Raw genomic sequence first — 19,778 nt, 5'->3', positions numbered from 1 at the left:
CGCTCTCGGAGCAGCCGGAGCAGCAGTTTAAATTTACGGAGCGGGGAAATAGGTACTCTGCGGATCTTTGAATCTGGCGGAGCTGGAGGCTTCCCGAACAGCTCCCAAGTATGTATACGCGTTCCGCTTTTACGATTAATCTGTTTGCTATGAATTGGCATATAATGTTACAATGCTTAGATGGATATACATTGTATGCATCCGGATTATGAAATTTTGGGGGCTGTAGTTACAGGCAAGAAGGCCTTGGTGGCTGTCTGCCTCCGATGCCTTTTAGCAGTTGGAAGTTGGAACACAAAACTCATCACAATAAATTGTATTCCTTCTGTGGTCGGTAACTTAGGACGCTGGTACATGGATGCTCTTGACTCTAGGTCATGCATATATGGAATATGGTCTACTACAATGCCGAATTTCACTGCGCTTGTTCAATTTCTGAATGTACTCTAGTACAGGCCACCTTCTCACAGTCTTGATTCACAAGGCCTATCTGCTCAAAGAGTTGGCGATTGTTGTAGGATTTTTGAATTCACAAGGCTGATCTCCTCAGATCTGGTAGAACTTGAATTTTGTACATCCATATTGTGAGCTGAACTTTCACTGTAATGAGAGATAAACATGCAGGTCAGGTTGTTGCAAAGAAACAAACTAACAAAAATATGAGAGAAATATCTTACAGTAGTTCACAGAAGTTCTGCTTTGGCGGCATGTCCAGATCATCTAAGCTTCTCTCAAACATTTCTAGAACTTTGGTTATAGTAGGGCGATACATAGGTAACACTTGTATGCACCACAAGCCAATGAATGTTATCTTTCTCGCAATCTCCTCAATTTCTCTTGTCACTTCACATGCTTGTAGTCCATCATCTTGTGCAAAGTGATCGTAAATCCAATCTGGAAAATACTTTTCGCTGGATTTTGCAACAATCGATTTTACGTTTCTCCTACCTCCAACCATCTCCAGCAGCATCATTCCGTAACTATAAACATCCGACTTTGTTGAAACCACCCCGAAGGTTCGAGAGTGAACTTCTGGGGCTATAAATCCAATTGTTCCTCTAGCTCCAGTCATTGAAAGATTGCTCTCTTTTGTATGACACAATTTAGCTAGACCAAAATCAGCAATCTTTGGGCTAAAATCTTTGTCTAGAAGGATATTTTGGGGCTTGATATCGAAATGGACAATACGTGTATTACAGCTATGGTGCAAGTATTCGAGGCCACGAGCAATCCCGATTGCTATCGCATAAAGCCTCTCCCATCCTAAAATTTCTTTGGGGTGCTCTGAATAAATGTACTGATCCAAGGAACCGTTGGGCATGTACTCATATATAAGAGCTCGTTTTGATCCCTCCAAACAAAACCCAAATAAACTAACAACATTAACATGAGAGGTCCTGCCAATGCTCATGACCTCATTCACAAACTCGTCCCCATTTCCTTTGCAGTCATGCAAGAATTTCACAGCCACCAGACGACCATCATGTAGTCTTCCTTTGAAAACCACACCATAACCACCTTTCCCAAGCTGATTGTTGCGAGAAGACGTTATCTTCAGTACCTCTGAGTACGTGTATCTTGTTGGAGCTAGGGATCCATATGACACTATCATTGCCTCGTAATTCTTTTCAGTGTTGCTGCTAGTCTTCTTGCAAAGGAGAAACCATGATCTTTTCCCCTTTCTATGCCATATCAGCACATAAAGACATGCAAAGAGAAATGCTGCAGCTGCTGATGTCATACCTGAGATGGAAGCAGATGTTATTTCCTTTTGTAGAACAGAGGTTATAATACTATGATTTCCAGACAGTCAGCAGTTTAAATTTCTCCTTCCACAAGAGTACATGGTGGCAAAAGTAGCAACATTATTTTTGCCACACTTGCCTAACTTGAGTTGCTCAAATTGTTAGCCACACTTTGGCTTGCCTAAGGAAATCTTGCGACACTTTTTATGCGTATGACACGTGGGGTTCACTTCTCATAAAAAAAATTCTTGCCTTAGGTGTGGCTCAAACCAAACACCCACCTAACTTGATCAAATTTTCCTAAGGTGGGGTGTGGCAAAGTGTGGCAAGATGTGGCTAGAAATCAAACAGCCCCTAATTGTCAAAAATTGACCAGTCTTGTTATTAATCACAAACTTAGATTGATTGTTTCAGATTGGAGACTGTTTTTTCTAAACACAGCCGCACTGCCCCCCTTATCTGAGCTTTTCAATACTGCTTTGATGTGTGCTACTCAACTAACTTACTACATGGAAGTTTCTCTCGAATGAAAAAACATATGGACTTCAGACTTTGCAGATCAACAAAATTCGGAACTACAATGTGTGAAAAAAGTTTCATAGTCTATTGGTCCGGAAAAAATATACGAAATCAGATTTTTCGGTTAAGAAATATTATTTGTAGTATATATGATGTAAGAAAAAGTTGAAAAGTTTTTTTCCACGCATTGTAGTTTTAGTATTTTGTTGACCTGCAAACTTTGAAATTAATGTGCTGCTTCATTTGAGGGAAACAAAAAAAAAGTAAAGTTCATGCACGGATCAAAAACCAACAAATAGATGGTTGGATAAGGGGGTGCAGTGTGCCTGAGTATAGTCACAACCTTCTCTTCAGTTTTTTCTTTTAGAATCAATTTTCAGTGATTACAGACATGATAATTTTTTCTAAATGTTTAAGTTCTTATTTTATCATAAAGAATCACTATTAGTGAACTACTTATATTCAAATTGTTATATATGAAAAAATGGAAAAAAATTACCTACCTATTACCATAATCTTCTTCCCTCTCCTCTCGCGACCTGGAATATAATGTAACAATTAGAGTAGAAACAATGTCACCTAATAGTACTACATTGGTTACTTTTCCAAAAGAAAGAGATAAGCATCGTATATGAATATCCAATATTCTGCTGATGAAGTATACAAAAAAAAAATCATTGCAAGATAGTGAAGAAAAGAACATGGGCTTTCTTTTGACTTAGCAACTATGTCGCTCAAATACAGGTTTAACAAAAAATATACTTTAATTATAGGCCTGTGTAGATTTGATAGCCAATATAAGAGATTGCATAGACTGTGAATTATGAGGATGTGTTTCAATGACATTGCAATGAACGCGGTACCAGCATGATCCACAGTGCACCAAAACGGAAGAGTACTTAGGGTACAGAACTGGACCGATCGCACTAGTTATTACTACATTTTAGTACGAAGTGTAGTAATTAGCAGGTATAGATGCATGATGTGTTCACTTCTCCTGTAAATCTCCTCTATACCAGAAGTTACTTATTTTCAGATAAAAAAAAGAACTTACTAATCTTGCCAAAACTGAACTAAACCGCAAATGTTCAAACTCACTGTCGCTATTATACGTGTGAAGCTCACCGCAAATGTTGGACGGAGACACGCGGCCTTTGCAGGTGGCACTCGAAGATATCGTAGGTGGTATTAATCAGGCAAAGCCCTCCGCTCTCCTCGCACGCCTTGCAGTCACCCACCATGTACTCCAGAAGAAACCCGCTCTGCATCAGCCGCCCGTAGTCCGCCCCGGACGCGCCCTCGTACCCTAGCACCGGCATCATGGACACCCTGCAGCCCCCTGGCACCGGACTCCAATGGTTGTTGGGCTTGTACGCTCCGGCAAGCCATGTGAACGAGTTGGACGTCGGCAAGGTGAATCCATCCGAGCAGTTGACAGGCGCCCACGCAGGTGGTGGCGGCTGTGACCGGAGCTCGGTGCAGTTGTTGAGGAAGAATAGCTCCTGGTTGGTCGCACTAATGCGGAAGGGCGTGAGGCCGAGGTCGGAGGAGGCATAATGTTGAGCTCGGTGTCACAAATGCCCCCGTAGGAGATGTCGGGCTTGATGACCCGGAATGAGTTGTCTTCGTAGGAGATGTCGAAGATCTGGTACGGCTCGAGGTTGGCCCTGCCATCTATCCACATGACATGGAAAGCGCTGTAGCCGCACTCTGGCGGGTGTGTGCCGTTGAGCCAGAAGGGGTACGCGATGCGCAGCTCCCAGATTTTTGGCAGGAGGGTGAGGGTGAGCAGAAGCATGGCTGAGCAGAACATGCCAGCTGTATGGACGTGAAATGCATTCATCTTCTTGCTCTTGCACCCTAGTAGTAGTAGGGGACTGGGAAGGTAACAAGGAGTTGGAAGACTTGTTAACGCGGCTTAGTTATTGCTGCACCAGTCCACGGTCAAAGTATCGTTGTCCTTTAGTTATGAACTTTGGGATGACTATACAAAATCTTGAGTGATCATTTTGGTCAGAGTATCGTTTTCATTTTCCACCGGCATTGACCGACTGTTGCAGGTGTCACATCTACACTTTTTTTGTTGAGAAATTCTTTTATCACTCCAGCTTGTTTGAAACTGATGGTTTGATCATCTTAGTGAATAAAATTGCTGCGCCGAAGCGTGTGATCCTAGGCACCTAGCTAGTACTCCCTCCGTAAAGAAATATTTCACGACGGATCAGTGAGCTTACCACTAATAAATGTCGGCAGAGGGGGCTGATCCCATGTCAGGAGGAAGCCATTGCCGATGAGCCGCTCATAGTCGCTCGCATGCGCCTCGCCCGACAAGCCCATCACTGGCATGGCTGTGGTGCTGCAGCCGTCCAAAGCGTAGTTGCGGTCGACCCCGCCTGTCTCATTGTAATGCCCTCCCATACGGACAAACGTGTTATTCCGGCACGCCGTCTCCACCAGCCCCGCCATCCCCGGTGCCTGTGCCCTGGTGCAGTTGTAGAAGATGAGGTTCCGGTTGAGGGTGCTCATAGAGAATGGCGGCCCGATCTTGGTGACTGTGTTGGCCCTCGGGACATGGCAGCCTTTGTGGCTTGAACCATCGAGATCTCTGAGCTTGTTGATGTCAGAGACACGCAGGGAGTGGTTGCTGTAGAAGATTACGAGGATCTGGAGGCTATACCCACGGTCATTGTACCCGAGGTATGGGACGCCGTCGGTGCTGCAGTGGACCTGGAAACCGAAGTGCGCGCACCTGTTCTCCCCAGGACTTGAGACGATCCCAAACGGAGAGGAGATGTTCAAGTTGCCGCATGGCTCCGGTGAGCATCCACTGTCTACCGTCGCCACAAGCATCGGTGCCAGCATTCTGGAGACGATGACGAGGAAGAAGAACATTATGGCCCGACACGCGGGAACACACGAGGAGAATTTTGGTCAATGGTTTCGGTGAGACAAAGGTCTATGACACGAGGAGGATAATTTTTTTGGCGGGGGGAGATGTGAACCAATCCTGAACTGCATAATTCATGGTAGGAGGAGGGGATATGAAGTGGGAGAAATTGCGTGGATGATACCAAGATAATGAAATGGAGGTGAGATGCAGAACGAAGGACCAAAGAAGGGAAAACAGTGAGGTTGAATACATGCCAACAAGTTTGATTGGTTCCGTCGACTGAAGATATAATATTGAAAATATTGAAGGGCGATGATAAGGGAGAACAAGTTTGATTTGAACATAGTGCAAGTGGTGTTAGCCAACAAGTTTGACTGGTTCTGTCGACGCATTTACTTCTCCATACTCACTACAGAGAGTCGATGTTGTCGTGCTGTTTTGGTTGCTAGTGGCGGTGCTGGAGGGTGAGCAGAAGCATGGCTGAGCAGAACATGGCAGCTGCAGAGATGTGGAATTAATCGATCTTCTTGCTCTTGCACATGGCAGTAGCGGAGTATTACATACAAGTGGGCAAACTAGATGAGAGGCAAGAGGGTCTCACGCGGCCTAACTATTTCTGCACCCATCCACGGTCAAAGTAGTTATCTTTACTTTCTGATGACTTCAAAATCTTGATTGCTCAAACATTTTCTTGTGTGGACTGAAGTGCACGATTGGAAGGACCACGTGTCGCTGGCCAAAATATTTATTGGCATAGCTACCTAGGTCGGCGGTGCCATTTTGCCACTAGCAATGCCTGATGGTGACAGGTCTGGCATCTCTTACTTGTTTTTTAGGAATCCAACATCTCACTAGTCATCTTAAGGCTGTGTTCGGTTACGCCCAACCCCGCGAGGTTTTGGGTCCAATCCACGCGGGTCTGCAGGGATTACCCCCGCCGGGGAATAAACCCGGCCCACCCAGTTTTCTTTCGTTCGGTTAAGCCCCGTGTGGTATTTTCCCGGCCCAAACCTCCCCAAACCCACGTGGAAAAAATCATCGACCAGCACCCCGTGGAAGGAATCCCCGAGCGAGGCGCTCGTCTCATCTCTCCCGAGCGAGGCGACAGAAGCGGAGGCGGCGGGGACTAGTGGACAGCGGCGGCGCAACCTGCCCGGAGGAGGAGGGCGCCCTCCTGCTTCGACGAGCCGCCACGAAGCCCGCCGGAACCCTGCCTCCGATTGTCCCATCTCCCCCGCCACCCCCTTGCCGCGGCCGGAACCCTAGCTCTGGAGTGGTTGCTGTAGGCGAGGAGATCTCTGGTTGGTTCTCGCTCTCCCTCCTCCTCCCCCTCCAATTGTCTTTCTCTCTAGCAGCACTGATTCGCCCCCTCCATGAAAACCTAGCCGGATCTTGATCTGTCTTCCAGAATGTGGTCGTCAAGGTCGAGACTTTCTTGGGGTTTCCTAGGAACTACCATCAATTGTTATTTAGATAGGTAGAAATGAGAAAGGAAGGTCAGCCTGATTACCTATTCTGATATGTCGTTGTTAGTAAATTGTATTGGAGTCAGTAGTACAATTTGGTGTCAGTAATTTGTTTGTATATGTCTGTTGTGATTTGTGGGTAGTACTCCAGCTTCAGTGTTAATTTTGTGGTTAGACAGACAGATGACAGGTCGAGAGAGAGGGAGAGGATTGTCTCTAGGGTCACCATCTCGATTTGCATGATTGGACTTGTATGCAAAGCCAATGCACTTTCCTAGACTATCATCAGTTTATTTTATTTTTCTCGACAGAATTAGTATAATCGTTAGTCTATTTCTTGGTATAAAGAAGGACTAACTAATCCGAAGGAACAAAAATGCATGTTGTTTTTGCTGCTTGCTGCTGATAGTACAGTATGATGTTCGTCCCAAAATATAGTATATGAACCTAATCTCTGTTAGCAGCAGAGCACATACTTCTAAATTGTTTTGATGTGTGAACATAAGATACTTTTGGTATGATCATTGGTATATTATATAAATTGTTCTCTTCATGGTGTGATCATCATCTATTCTTGATTCTTGTTCTTGATTATCTAAATACACATAGTGCAGTCTGTGCATAACGAAAATATAGCTAAATCTGCATTTTGTCTTCATTTTCTAGAGGCTAGCTTCGTCGCCTCACAGCTGCGGCAAGACCCTGAATTGGGCAGCATCGCGAAGGACAAGGTAGATTAATCCTCTTGTTTTAATCTTCTCCTTATTCATATTACTGTAGATTAGTATTGCTTGGTCAATAGATCTGTGCTACAAACTGTTCTTTTTTGGTAAGCTGAGAGCTATGTTAATAGCTGACATTACTAGACATTGTAGTTGTTGAAGAATTTGAGCTCATTCATATACTCATGTCATTGTTTTATATTTGTTTACTCTTTTAGTTTGAAATCTTATATTTGATTGTCACTTTAACTTGTAGGCCAAACTGCTGAAGGGACATATAACTTCACCTCTATCGAGTCATCACATTGCTCAACCCAACCACATCTCGAGAATCTTGGAGGAGCTGGCGAGAATCAAGGAGAAACATCAGTTGATGGTGAGAATCTTGGAGGAGAAAGGGTGCAGATTGATGAAGATGTTGAGGAGGTGTACGTGCAAGAAAACATTGCTGTGGAGCCCCAGCAAACTCAACCAAATTTGGCTACGGCACCCTCAAGAAATGGAGAAGAGAAAGAACCAAAGAGGCGGAGGGGAGCGAATGGTGATGTGGCTGCAATGATGGAGAAGTACATGGAAATAAGGGCGAAGCAGGTGGAGGATGAGAGGAATAAGCCAAGGGTTGTGGATGAGTACTCTATCAAAAATTGCATCGATCTGCTGAAAACAATGGACATCACACCTGAGGAAGAAGTCAAGGCTTTCCGAGTCTTCAAGATCCCCAAGAACCGAGAGATTTTCATGAGTGCCAGACCAGAGACTACTCTTATGTGCCTGAGAGCTGAAAAGGAATAAGTTAGGTACTCAAATTCTGCTTCTATTTAATATGCCCGTTGTTAGCATGTAGTTTTGATGTACAACCTTGGTTTTCATGGTACCCCTACTGGGACTCGCATGTTCATCTAGCTCACATGAACCTGCCTTGTTCATCTAGTAACCTGAAGCTGATGGTTCAACTAGCTCACATCAAAAGGTCCATTTCTTATTCTGGTTGTTGATGATAATAAAACAAAGTTCTATAACTTCTGCAACTTGTTAACTATTCTTCCTTTTAACTATGGTTGTTGATGCCTCTCATCGTGCCGATGCTGTTTGATAACTAAGCAAAGACTCCAATTTTCTGTGCCTGGATCAATGCATGTGTTGTAAGTTTTTACCATATAGTTGTGATCTGTTTGGTGCATATGGATACGATGTTGCTGTCCATTTGATCTTTTTTGCTAGCTGGTCAACATATATCTTGTCAGTATTTCTTTGCTCACTTGATTGTTGATTGCCAAAAGTAAGACATCTCATTTATTTCTTTGTTCATGTATACCGCTCTCATATTAGTCCTTTGATATGGACTAACTGCCTTTATTGCCAATGCAGTGCATCAGTCACTACAGAAGCGACATCGGCAAGATAAATTATGTAACATCTGTATTATGTCTTGCATGATTTTGCAGAGATGCTAAACCATATTCTGAAAGTGACCGGTTCCAATTTGGGACAACTGAGAATTTTTAGAATTATTTTGCTGTCTATTTGAGATAAATTATGTAACATCTGTATTATATCTTCACCGATTTTACTGTTTATTTAAGATAAATAAATCATGTAACATCCGTATATCTTGTACAGTTTCTTCTCTTATGTTCTGTCATATTTTTGTACTGCAAAAAAACGTGTAGGTTGTGTGGTCTTTTAATTCTATGGAACAGTGTTGTTTTTGTGTATGGATTAGCAGGGGAGCAACCGAACAGGTTATGCACACAGGGATTTCATATGGATGGGGAATGGTGGAGGTTGGGTGACAAGGCGGGGATCATCAAATCCCTGGGAGGTTAGAAACCACACGTGGATTCTACCATGAGGCAACCGAACAAAGCCTAAACGTATTCTCATCTTGTTTGAAATATGGGACCTAGATGCCAACGGCAGGCGATTTCGATCATCTAAGTGGGCAGAACTGTTACGTCGAAGCGTCTAATCCTGGGCACTTATCTAGTGCCTGGCGGCTAATTGCTTCACTAAAATGTATTTGACGACAGACGAGGACGAGTAAGCTTACCACTGTGGTAATTTGGAGGCTGCCATGTCAGGAGGAAGCCATCACTGATGAGCTCCTCGTAGTCGCTGGGGTTCGCCTCTCCAGACGCGCCCAGCACCAGCACGGCGTTGGCGCTGCATCCCTTCAAAGCGTAGCTGCCATCTATCACGCCCGACACGTTATAGCGCCCTCCGGCAAGGACAAACGTGTTGTTCCGGCACACCGTGTCCACCAGCCCCGCTCGGGCCTCCGGCGCCCTGGTGCAGTTGTAGAAGACGAGGTTCTGATTCAGGGGGCTTACTGAGAACGGATACCCCATTTTGGTGGCCGTGTTGGCCTTCAGGACATGGCAGCCTGCATTGGTATCAGAGCCTCGACGATCTATGATCTACGATGACGGACAGCGACAAGGAGTCGGTCAAGTCCGGCAACGGCGGTTCCAGGGCAAATAAGAACGGCGACAAGGTAAAGAAGGGCGGCAAGTCAGCAACCAGTGGTGGAGGAACGGGCGGCGCATCGCAACATCCCCATCCAGTACCCGATGCTCACCGATGCATCGTAACCAGTGGTGGAGGAACGGTTGAAGACGCGACCAAGGAATGCTGGCGTCAAGCTATGGACGAGCCGACGATAAGAATGGTGATCCCTGAAGTGCTACAAGAAACGTTAAAAGCAATGCCTATGAGTAACAACACTCGCGTTTGGGATCCAGGTGGTAACAAAGATGTCGTGTTTAAGAGGGTGAATATTAGAGTTAAGCACAAATCCAAGATTGCACGGCACGTGCATGTGTGTTCTAGTTTGGTTAGTATTGTAAACCGAGTAGGATTAGCAATACTACACCGAGACGGATAGCTAGTACTAGTCTATCTTATGCATATATATATGCGTGCACCCCAGCCCTGTAAACATAACGAAAAAAGATCAAAGCAATAAAGAGAAAAGAGCAAGGCTCGATACGAGCCTTTGGCAATACATCGATCAGTTTTGTTCGCCGAGACATTCCGTCGTGATAGAATCGATCCAATTGCTAGGCAGCAAGCTTACCCAGGTGCAACACGAAGTGTGCTAGCGTGCCATTGATAGAGAAATCAATTAAGCAGCTTGCTTGCTAGCTTACAAGCCAGCTTTATTTTTTTTTAAAACGGAGGCAAAATCTTTGCCTCATCTTATTAATAAAAAAGAAGAGAGTTGCCCGGTTAATAAACGGAAAACCGGGCGAAAACCGTCACAAACCGCTGAGCGGCACACTCATAATCACACACACCTCACATAGAGAGTCTCGTCAACATCACACACCGGTGTCATCGTCATCACTTCTCCCCAACAGGCGTCATCACCCTCCCTAATCCCGAGCAAGCGACTCCGACTTCTCCGAAGACAAATGTAGACCCAACCCACATCGTAGAGGCTATGTGAAACACAAGAAGCCCCGCGCCAAACTCAGCCACCCGCGCCAAGGACAACACAACTCTGACTCTGAAAGATAGCTCCGAAGGAGAACTAGGCAAGGTTGGCGCCGCGGAAGACCACCGAACAGACCGCCTGTTGCCTGTCATCGTCGCCACAGGGGCCCCGCCGCCACAGCTCCGACTTCACCGCAACAAAACAACCCGAGGTAATCTGCCCACGAACACGCCAAAGAAGAGCCGACTATCGCAACCATTGCCGCGTCTCCGACATCACACACACCCATCATCGTTGCCACAGAAGCCTCAACGCCAACTCCACCAACTTCCATCGGTCCCGCTTGATGATGCCTAGCTCCAAAGACGAAGCCCTCGAGAGGGGATACGATGCTAGAGCACCGTCATCATCTGATCCCATGGATCTAAGGTTTCCCCCAAAGCTGCAAAGATTGGAGCTGAAAGTACCTCGACGATGCCAACAAGAAGGAAACGACGCCTGAAAGCGTCGCCATCGCCGGCTCCGGACACGCCGGAGACAAGCTTTCGCCCGGGTCAACCTCTCGAGCTCCGCACATCATGCATCAGCAAGCCCTCCATCGAGCCACCGATGTCAAATCCGGCCGGATCTGACCACCCTCACCCTTCGCGAGCTCCGAGCAGCAGATCCGCGCAGCCCCACGCACCCAGCACCTCAATACTGTGTTGCCTCCACCCGGGCTGCCGCACTGCCCGAGCAGCAGCCGCCGACCACGCCGCTGCACATCCTCACGACGACAGAACCAAGCCGCCGGGCACCTCGTGCCGCACCTCCCCGCACGGACGCACCGCGACCCGGCCGCACCCGCACCTCAAGCTTCACCTCTCGTCTGACGCATCTTCCTAGCCAGAGCACCACCGGGCCACGCCCGCGCCGGACCAGATCGGCCGCAACACGGGCGCCATCCCATGGCGCCAGGGCCGCCGCTGCAGGCCGGCTCCGCCCACACACCATCAGATCCGGGCGCGAGGGCCCCGGATCCGCCACCCCCGCCGGAGGAGAGGGGCTTCAGCCCGCCGACGCCGAGCTCGTGACGACCATGCGCCGGCGCCGCACGAGCCAGCCACCAGCCGCCCGCCCCGTGAAGAAGAAGCCCCGCCGCCACCGCTGTCACACGGGCTTTGCCCGGCGGCGCATCCGGGCGGCGGCAAGGGAGAAGAAAGGGCTGTCGGCGGTGGCTTGGGTCGCCGCCCGTGTCGCTCGTGCGGAGCGACGCGGGGGCCTGTTTACAAGCCAGCTTTACATGTATGTGTGTTTGCTCCGGGTGATTTGATCTAGCGTTCAAAAGCCAACAGCCTGTCTCGCCAGAGAGATTGAAGTCCCTGAGCTTGTGCACATCGGAGACGAGCAAGAAACTGTTGCTGTAGAAGATGTTGAGGATCTGGAGCCCGAACCCAGCCTCGTAGTACCCGAGGTATGGAACACTGTCGACGCAGTGGACCTGGAACCCAAGTTGGGCGCAACTGTTCTCCTCCGACCCCGAGATGATGCCAAACGGGGATGAGACGGTTAGGTTGCCACAACGCTCAGGTTGGCAGGCTGCTTGTGCCTGCACGCCTGGTCTAATGTCTGCGATGCAAGTGAAGCATACATACAGGAGCAGCAACAAGCTGGTTGGGTACATCTGGAAATGTAGGAGATCTGGTGATGAATTGGGTGGTCGATATATATGCAATGAGAAATAGATGGAGGTGGGGGACAGCTAAAGTCCGAAGGAATTGACTGGCTGAGCGATGATTTTTCAAAATAAAATAATTAGTTCTGCAGAACCCATGAGACAAGTCTTGACTAATGAGATGGTGTGATGCGATGTGACCACCAACCGTGGACTAAAGATGGACCCAAGGACTGAGTCTGCTCTGCAGCTCTACAGACAGTAGCGAGATGGACGGCCCAAGGATTGTGTGCTCTGCACGCAGCAATGCCATGGTACGAAATTTCTCTCTCAGTATTTCACTTTTAAGAATCTTTATTTCAGCATTCTTGACATAATAAAGTTGTGATCCGTAAAATATCTAACTAAAACAAGCATGTTACAATTTGATTGATTGCTTGTTCGATACGGCAAATCCAAGCAAAATAGGCACTGTGCTCCCTAGCTCACCTACAAAATAATTTAAAGATGATTTGACGAGTGAACTTACGTGGAAGGATAGAGGGACGAAGCAGGGGATCCCATGTCAAGAGGAACCCATCTTTGAAGAGCTGCTCATAGTTGCTCGCGTTCGGCCCGGCCGACGAAGGTCAAGGACGCTGGAGGGCACGCACAGAGGAGCAAGGGCCCGATTGCTTTTTCCATAAAACATTCAGGGACCTGATTGCCTTTTTAAAAAGTTATAGGGACCCGGTTGCTTTTCTAAAAAACTTACAGAAATACAGACATGTGGGCCCTACATGTAAGGTAACAGTCAAACAAACGGTTCTCTTACGTGCGGGTCCCAACTGTCATAATCACGATCAATTTTAAAGCACCGAGTGATTAGGGGTTTTTTGAAACAGCCAACCCCTGACTTGGTAGTTATCAGCGAAAAATTAAAAACCGGTAGTTTTTTGGAACCCTAGCCTGTAAAGTAGTACTTTTATGCCATTTACTCAATCTTGGGCACTTATCTACTACCCAACGCCTAGTTGCTGCCGAGAAGTATTTGACGAATGACGAGGGTGAGCGAGCTTACCACTACCGCCACTCGGCGACTGCCATGTCAGGAGGAAGCCATCACTGATGAGTGCCTTGTAGTCTCTGGCGTTCACCTCTTGAGACGCCCCTAGCACTGGCACAGCGGTGGCGCTGCATCCCTCCAAAGTGTACCCGCTGTTGATCCCGCCGGTCCAGTTGTATCGCCCTCTGGCACGGACAAAAGTGTTGTTGCGGCACACCGTCTCCACCAGCCCTGCTTGGCCTGCCGGCACCTTGGTGCAGTTGTAGAAGACGAGGTTCTGGTTCAGAGGACTTAACGAGAACGGAGGCCCGACTTTGGTGGCGGTGTTGGCCGTCGGGACACGGTATCCTTTCTTGTTGGAGAGATTGAAGCCTCCGATCTTGTGGACGTCGGAGACTAGCAAGGAACCGTTGTTGTAGAAGATGTCGAGGATCTGAAGCCCGTACTCCGGCTCGTAGTACCCAAGGTAGGGGACGCCGTCGGTGCAGTGGACCTGGAACCCGAGTTGGGCCTGGGCGCACCCGTTCTCCTCAGAACCCGAGACGACCCCGAACGGGGCTGAGACGCTCAGGTTGCCACATCGCTCGGGTTCGCAGGCTGCCGCGAGCAACAGCGCCGGCATCGTGGAGATGATGAGGAAGGATAGGAGGAGACATGGAGGCCCAAGCCATGGGAACATCGCGGAGGACTTTGGTCCACAATTTTCTTGGCACCAAGTCCATGAAACGGCACATGTATATGAGGAGGGGGAGTCAATGAGCGAGTCGTGTTTGCAGGAACATTTGACTGCTTTGTGGCTGGGCAACGATCGTCCACACACACGCTAATTCCATCCTCGGTGCCCGGTCTCGATCAGGCTCATCGTGTCCATCACTGCTGGCTGGTGCACGCACTTGTTGACCATGGTTGAGTTAGTTGGGTCTACTTGACTGGTAACTGTGTCTGTACACAGTACACCCGTGAATCGGCCGGTGAACAGAAAGCACGTAAATTAATGAACTTCCGTCGTGGTACACATTCAACATTGTAAAGTATGTTTTATTTAAGTCTTAACTGTAAAATCTGCAGCGCTGAACACATATAGCCACCTAAATATCAGCCCGAGAGAACGAGAAGGCCAGTATGTATGGAAGATCGGAAGGACAACACTAATTATCGCAAGGCCAATTTGCATGCCACCATGCAGCCAAGATATATTCCGTGATGCCGAGATGCCATGGAGTATTGGCCAGTGGCCAAGTCGCCCCACGGCTGGCCGGCTGCAGCGAACATCCGCCACACGATCAACTAAAAAACCTTATTCTCGGTTAGGCCTTGTTCGGTTAAGCCACTCCCCAAGTGGACTGGAGTGGAATGAAGGGGATTTGAGGGGGATTTGAACTAGATGGGATTTAATCCCTGCCAATACCTGTCAATCCCTCTCATTTGTCATGGAACCGAACAAGGCCTTAGGGAGTAGTAATAGTAATAACATGGTTGATTGGTTTGTTCAATTGTGCGGCAAATCCAGCAAATTAATTAGCACTGCGCGTTCTAGTAGCTTAGCTACGAACTTCATAAAAAAGATGATTTGACGGCTGAAGAACTTACGTGCAGGGGGTGGATCCCATGTCAGGAGGAATCCGCCGCTGATGAGACGCTTGTAGTCACTCGCGTTCCCCTCGCCAGACGAGCCCAGAACTGGCACGACAATAGCATCGCAGCCCTCCAAAGCGTAGCCGGCATAGCCCCCCGTCATGTCGTAGCGCACTCCCGCACGGACAAACGTGTTGTTCGTGTTCACGCATCTCATCTCCACCAGCGCCACCGTCTTGGTGCAGTTGTAGAAGATGAGGTTCAAGTTGACGGGATTGACCTTAAACGGGTGTACCAGTTTGCGGGAGGTGTTCCATCACGGGAAATTGCAGCCGTTGGAGACGTCAAAGTCTTCCTCTTTGTATAGATCAACGACACGCAAACTGCGTTCTTCGTACAAGATGTCCTTGATTGCGAAGCCACTTAATCCAGTGGATCCAGAGCTCCGGAGAACTGGCATACTGTTATTGCATTTGACCTCGAAATCCAAGGAACCACACGATGCTCCTGTCTCCAGGTCAGTGAGCCAGAATGGGTGGGAGATGGTGAGGTTGCCACACCTCTTGGCCGAGCAGCCTTCCCCTTGCTGCTCCTTAGCCCGGGCGAACATGAATGGCAACCACCAAACCCAGACGAAAACTAAGAGCCAGCAGGCCATAGCCATCAGAGAATAAGCTTGAAATTTGGTGCAGCAAAAAAAAGAAAGGGGGTTGTGGCGAGATACAATACGATACAAGAGAGAATATTGTGCTTTTGAATGAGTGATACTATATACAGTAGTATATACTGGCGTAGTGGAGTCCTTGCGAGTCAGAGTACGTCTAACATGCGTATTCTCTGAGTAATTGAGTATCCCAATTGACGGGGCAAGGGAAGACTTGAGACAAAAAAATACTAGGTGCCCTTGCCAGTCAGGGTTCGTCTGTCCAGACGCCCCCAGCACCGGCACAGCATTGGCGCTGCAACCTTCCAAAGTGTAGGTGCCGTCTATCACGCCCGACGCGTTATAACGCCCTCCCGCGTGGACAAACGTGTTGTTCCGTCACACCGTGTCCACCAGCCCCGCTCGGGCCGCCGGCGCCCTGGTGCAGTTGTAGAAGATGGGGTTCTGATTCAAGTTGCTTACTGAGAACGGATGCCCAATTTTGGTGGCCGTGTTGGCCTTCGGGACATGGCACCCTGTCTCGCCAGAGAGATTGAAGTCCCTGAGCTTGTGGACGTCCCAGACGAGCAAGGAACCGTTGTTATAGAAGATGTCGAGGATCTGGAGCCCGAACTCAGCCTCTTAGTACCCGAGGTATGGGACACCGTCGATGCAGTGGACCTGGAACCCAAGTTAGGCGCACCTGTTCTCCTCCGATCCCAAGGCCATGCCAAATGGGGATGAGACGGTCAGGTTGCCGCATCGCTCAGGCTGGCAGGCTGCTTGTGCTTGCACGCCTGAACTAAAGTCTGCGATGCAAGCCAAACATACAGATAGGAGCAGCAACAAGCTGGTTGGGCTTGGGTACATCTGGAAACGTTGGAGATTTGGTGATGAATTGGGTGGTTGATATATATGCAATGAGAAATAGATTAGACCTTTTACAGTACATCAAGTCAATTTGGGCCGTTCATTTCTATGGTTTGAAGGGTCCAAATGAATCAATACTACACCTGGTTTTGGGTAGTATATTTACTGATTAAGGGCATTTTGGGTTCTTCAATGCTTATGGACAAAGGAAGCTGACGGCCTTAGATTCGTTCCCCAAGCTGGAATGTGCGCCGGCACATCGATGTAGAAAAGCTAACCTCGCTCGCAAACTCACCGCCGGCCGGATACACAATGACCTCACGCACGTATGCAACAAGAACACACATACGCACGCGAGACGTTTGTTGATGGTCACAAGCACACATCGTCCCTGTGATTTTCTTTATTGCATCAACTCACAGTGTGATTACAAGCTGGTAGCGGTGAGCAGAGCTCCGCGAGGACAGGATCGAAGATGGGCACTTGATGTTTTCCGTCACATTTCTGCCATGCCGTCGGGTGGCGCCGCGTCGCACGAGCAAGGCGGGTCGACGAAGACGACGTCAAGCCGCGATTCCCACCAGTCAAGCGCCAGCGCCGACGTGTAAGTAGACCAGCTCGGCGTTCTCACCCCACCTAGCGACAGAGGCCCGTCCGTCTGGGAATACTAATCTCCTCCTGCTGAATCGTGAGTGGATGCAACGGCTGCATGTGTGTAGACCTGAACATCGAAGTGAGATGACATGCATCTCAATTCCTATAGAGGAAGAGATATCATTTGGTGTATAGGATATGATTTTTTCCATTGAGTCTAGGCTAATGTTTTTTTCCCTCCAAAACGTGAAGGATTGATTCCTATCCTACATAGAAATAGAAATTCATTCCTACAAACCAAAGGACTTCAAAGGAATTTTTCCTTTGCAAATCCTATCCTATAGAATTCCTACAAAAATCCTACAAATCAAAGGAGGCCGATGATTTTCCTATTCCTATAAAATTTCTATCCTATGAACCAAAGGAGGCCTTAACTCTATGAACACGAGCTTGGGGCAGGGCGGGAGCAGAGCCGAGGAGACGCAGTGGGGGCTAGCAACGACCGTGAAATAGGAGGCGACGAGGTCGTGGGGCAGCCTAATATGAAATTACCAAGCTGCCCTCAATCTAAATTCAGCGTTGAACCATATTAACCGTTGGATCTGCGTAATACTATGATGTAGCGTAAAAAATCTCAAATAGATGGAGGTGGGGGACAGCCAGAGTCCGAAGGAATTGACTGGCTGAGCGATGATTTTTCAAAAGAAAATAATTAGTTCTACAGAAGCCATGGGATAAGTCTTGACTAATAAGTCTTGACCGCCAACTGTGTGCAAAGTGTGCTCGGCAGCTGTAAAGACAGCAGCGACATGGACGCAAGGATAGTGTGCTCTGCATACAGCAATGCCATGGTACGAAATTTCTGTTCCAGGATTCAGCATTTGAGCTTTCTTGACATAATAAGTTCCTCAAGTAATGCAAATCATGAGTTCCAGTAATTAATCATGGATAATTAGTTCAACACCTGAAAGCAAATAATAAGGGGCGATGAGGAGAGAAGGAAGATGACTGATTTTGGCGTGAGAACTTACGTACAGGTGCTGCGAGAGGGAGCGGATCCCATGTCAAGAGAAAGCCATCGTTGATGAGCTGCATGTAGTCGGACGCGTTCGTCTGGCCCGACGATGAGCCAAGCACCGGAGTGACCACAGCGTTGCAGCCCTCCAAAGCGTAGCCGCCATAGTTCCCGGTCGCGTCGTAACGCACTCCCGTGCGAACAAACATCTTGCTCTCGTTCCCACATCTCAGGCTCGTCTGCATCAGGTCTCTGTCCCGGCGTGCCGCAGCCGCAACCGCTGCCTCCTCCGTGCAGTTGTACAAGATGAGGTTCAGGTTGCCAGGGTCGATCCTAAAAGGTTCGGCCAGTTTGACGGAGGTGTTAAATATCATTACTTGGCAGCTGTTGGAGGCTTGCAGTAATTCCAGATGGCCTCGATCAACCACGCGCAAACTGTTTTCCTCATAAGAGATATCGATGATTCCAAAGCCGGAGCTCGAAGGTACAGAGCTCCGTAGACCTGGAAAACCATTGTTTTGGCAAGCGACCTCGTAGTCCTGGGAACCACACGATCTTCCCGCCTCCTGGTCAGAGAGCCAGAATGGGTCAGAGATGGTGAGGTTGCCGCACCTCTTGGCTGAGCAGCCTTCGCCTTGCTGCTCCTCAGCTCCGGCCAGCATCGGTGGCAGCCTCCAAACCGAGGCGAAGAACAAGAACCAACAGCTAGTACTAGCCATCGGAGAATTAGCTTTGGTATCTATTGCTAGCAAACTGAATAGATGATATAGTAGATGGGAAGCAAACTGAAGTAGATGATCATGGGCTGTGGAGGAGATACGGAAGACAAACTATGGCTAAGAATGGTTGCATGAGAGTATATGAGGCAATGGAGCCCTTTGGCGGTCGTCGCACGTCTATGCATACGAATTCGCTGACTACACCATTTGACGGGGCAAGGGGAGAAAATTATGAGTGGGTGTGCACATCAAGCTAAAAAATTCCTCGGAAAATGCTCACTTTCCATAGGACTTTTCAGAAGGATGGTGAATAGTCGCTGTGTGAGATGCCGTGAGTGATCGGGCAGGTGCATACCTCCGCGTCTCCAGCGGGGTAAGATCATTTTCTCATCTCCTGAGGTTCAATTTGTTTTTTTCTCATCTCCAGCGGGGTAAGATCATTTCTCATCTCCTGAGGTTCAATTTGTTTTTTTCTCATCTCCAGTGGGGTAAGATCATTTCTCATCTCCTGAGGTTCAATTTGTTTTTTTCTCATCTTCCGCATCTCGGGGTACTGCATTACGGCCCAGGTTGGAGCATCAAGCTGTTTGTGCCCGCGGGTGAGCGATAAAGCCCAGAGCCCAATCCAGCCAACATTACGCCACCGGCGGCTGGTATGCTTCCTTTCACCGGCACCATCTCCCGTGGCCGCTCCCGTGCCAGCGCCGCTGCGTACTGCTGTCGTCATCGTGACCCGCACAACCAAGAGTCACCAGTCTTCTAGAATCTCCGCGATAGTCTCCCGCGGCGTGACCCCATGGAGAGTGTTAGCTTAATCTTGATCACTTGTATCTGCATATTTGCTTTAGTCGTGCATGTAGCATGGGTTAGGGAGTTCTTCTCCGG

General features: G+C 48.3%; 2 protein-coding genes, 1 long non-coding RNA gene and 1 pseudogene across 3 annotated transcripts; 1 reads left to right on the top strand and 3 right to left on the bottom strand.

Moving 5' to 3' along the window:
- Positions 1 to 150: 150 nt before the first annotated feature.
- On the bottom strand, positions 151 to 14,193 carry LOC123059992 (LEAF RUST 10 DISEASE-RESISTANCE LOCUS RECEPTOR-LIKE PROTEIN KINASE-like 2.5). Its single transcript, XM_044482553.1, has 4 exons — positions 13,493 to 14,193; positions 2,768 to 2,803; positions 678 to 1,743; positions 151 to 600 (listed from the first exon to the last, which is right to left on the bottom strand). Exons 1-4 carry the CDS (start codon positions 14,154 to 14,156, stop codon positions 495 to 497), a joined length of 1,872 nt encoding a protein of 623 aa, XP_044338488.1. The 5' UTR covers positions 14,157 to 14,193; the 3' UTR covers positions 151 to 494.
- Positions 7,289 to 8,372, top strand: LOC123059996 (uncharacterized). The gene is made up of 2 exons (XR_006427682.1): positions 7,289 to 7,351; positions 7,599 to 8,372. It is a non-coding gene; the product is annotated as an uncharacterized lncRNA (long non-coding RNA).
- A 107-nt stretch (positions 14,194 to 14,300) lies between the features above and the next one.
- LOC123056672 (uncharacterized) lies at positions 14,301 to 15,710 on the bottom strand (annotated as a pseudogene).
- Positions 15,711 to 17,887: 2,177 nt separating this feature from the next.
- Positions 17,888 to 18,984, bottom strand: LOC123059993 (uncharacterized). The gene has a single exon (XM_044482554.1). The coding sequence runs from the start codon at positions 18,891 to 18,893 to the stop codon at positions 18,117 to 18,119; it is 777 nt and encodes a 258-aa protein (XP_044338489.1). The 5' UTR covers positions 18,894 to 18,984; the 3' UTR covers positions 17,888 to 18,116.
- Positions 18,985 to 19,778: the final 794 nt, after the last annotated feature.

Source organism: Triticum aestivum, chromosome 3A (assembly GCF_018294505.1).
Source record: "Triticum aestivum cultivar Chinese Spring chromosome 3A, IWGSC CS RefSeq v2.1, whole genome shotgun sequence".
NCBI lineage: Eukaryota > Viridiplantae > Streptophyta > Magnoliopsida > Poales > Poaceae > Triticum > Triticum aestivum.
The sequence above is the reverse complement of the archived record's forward strand: the minus strand, read 5'-3'. Positions and strand labels throughout refer to the sequence as shown.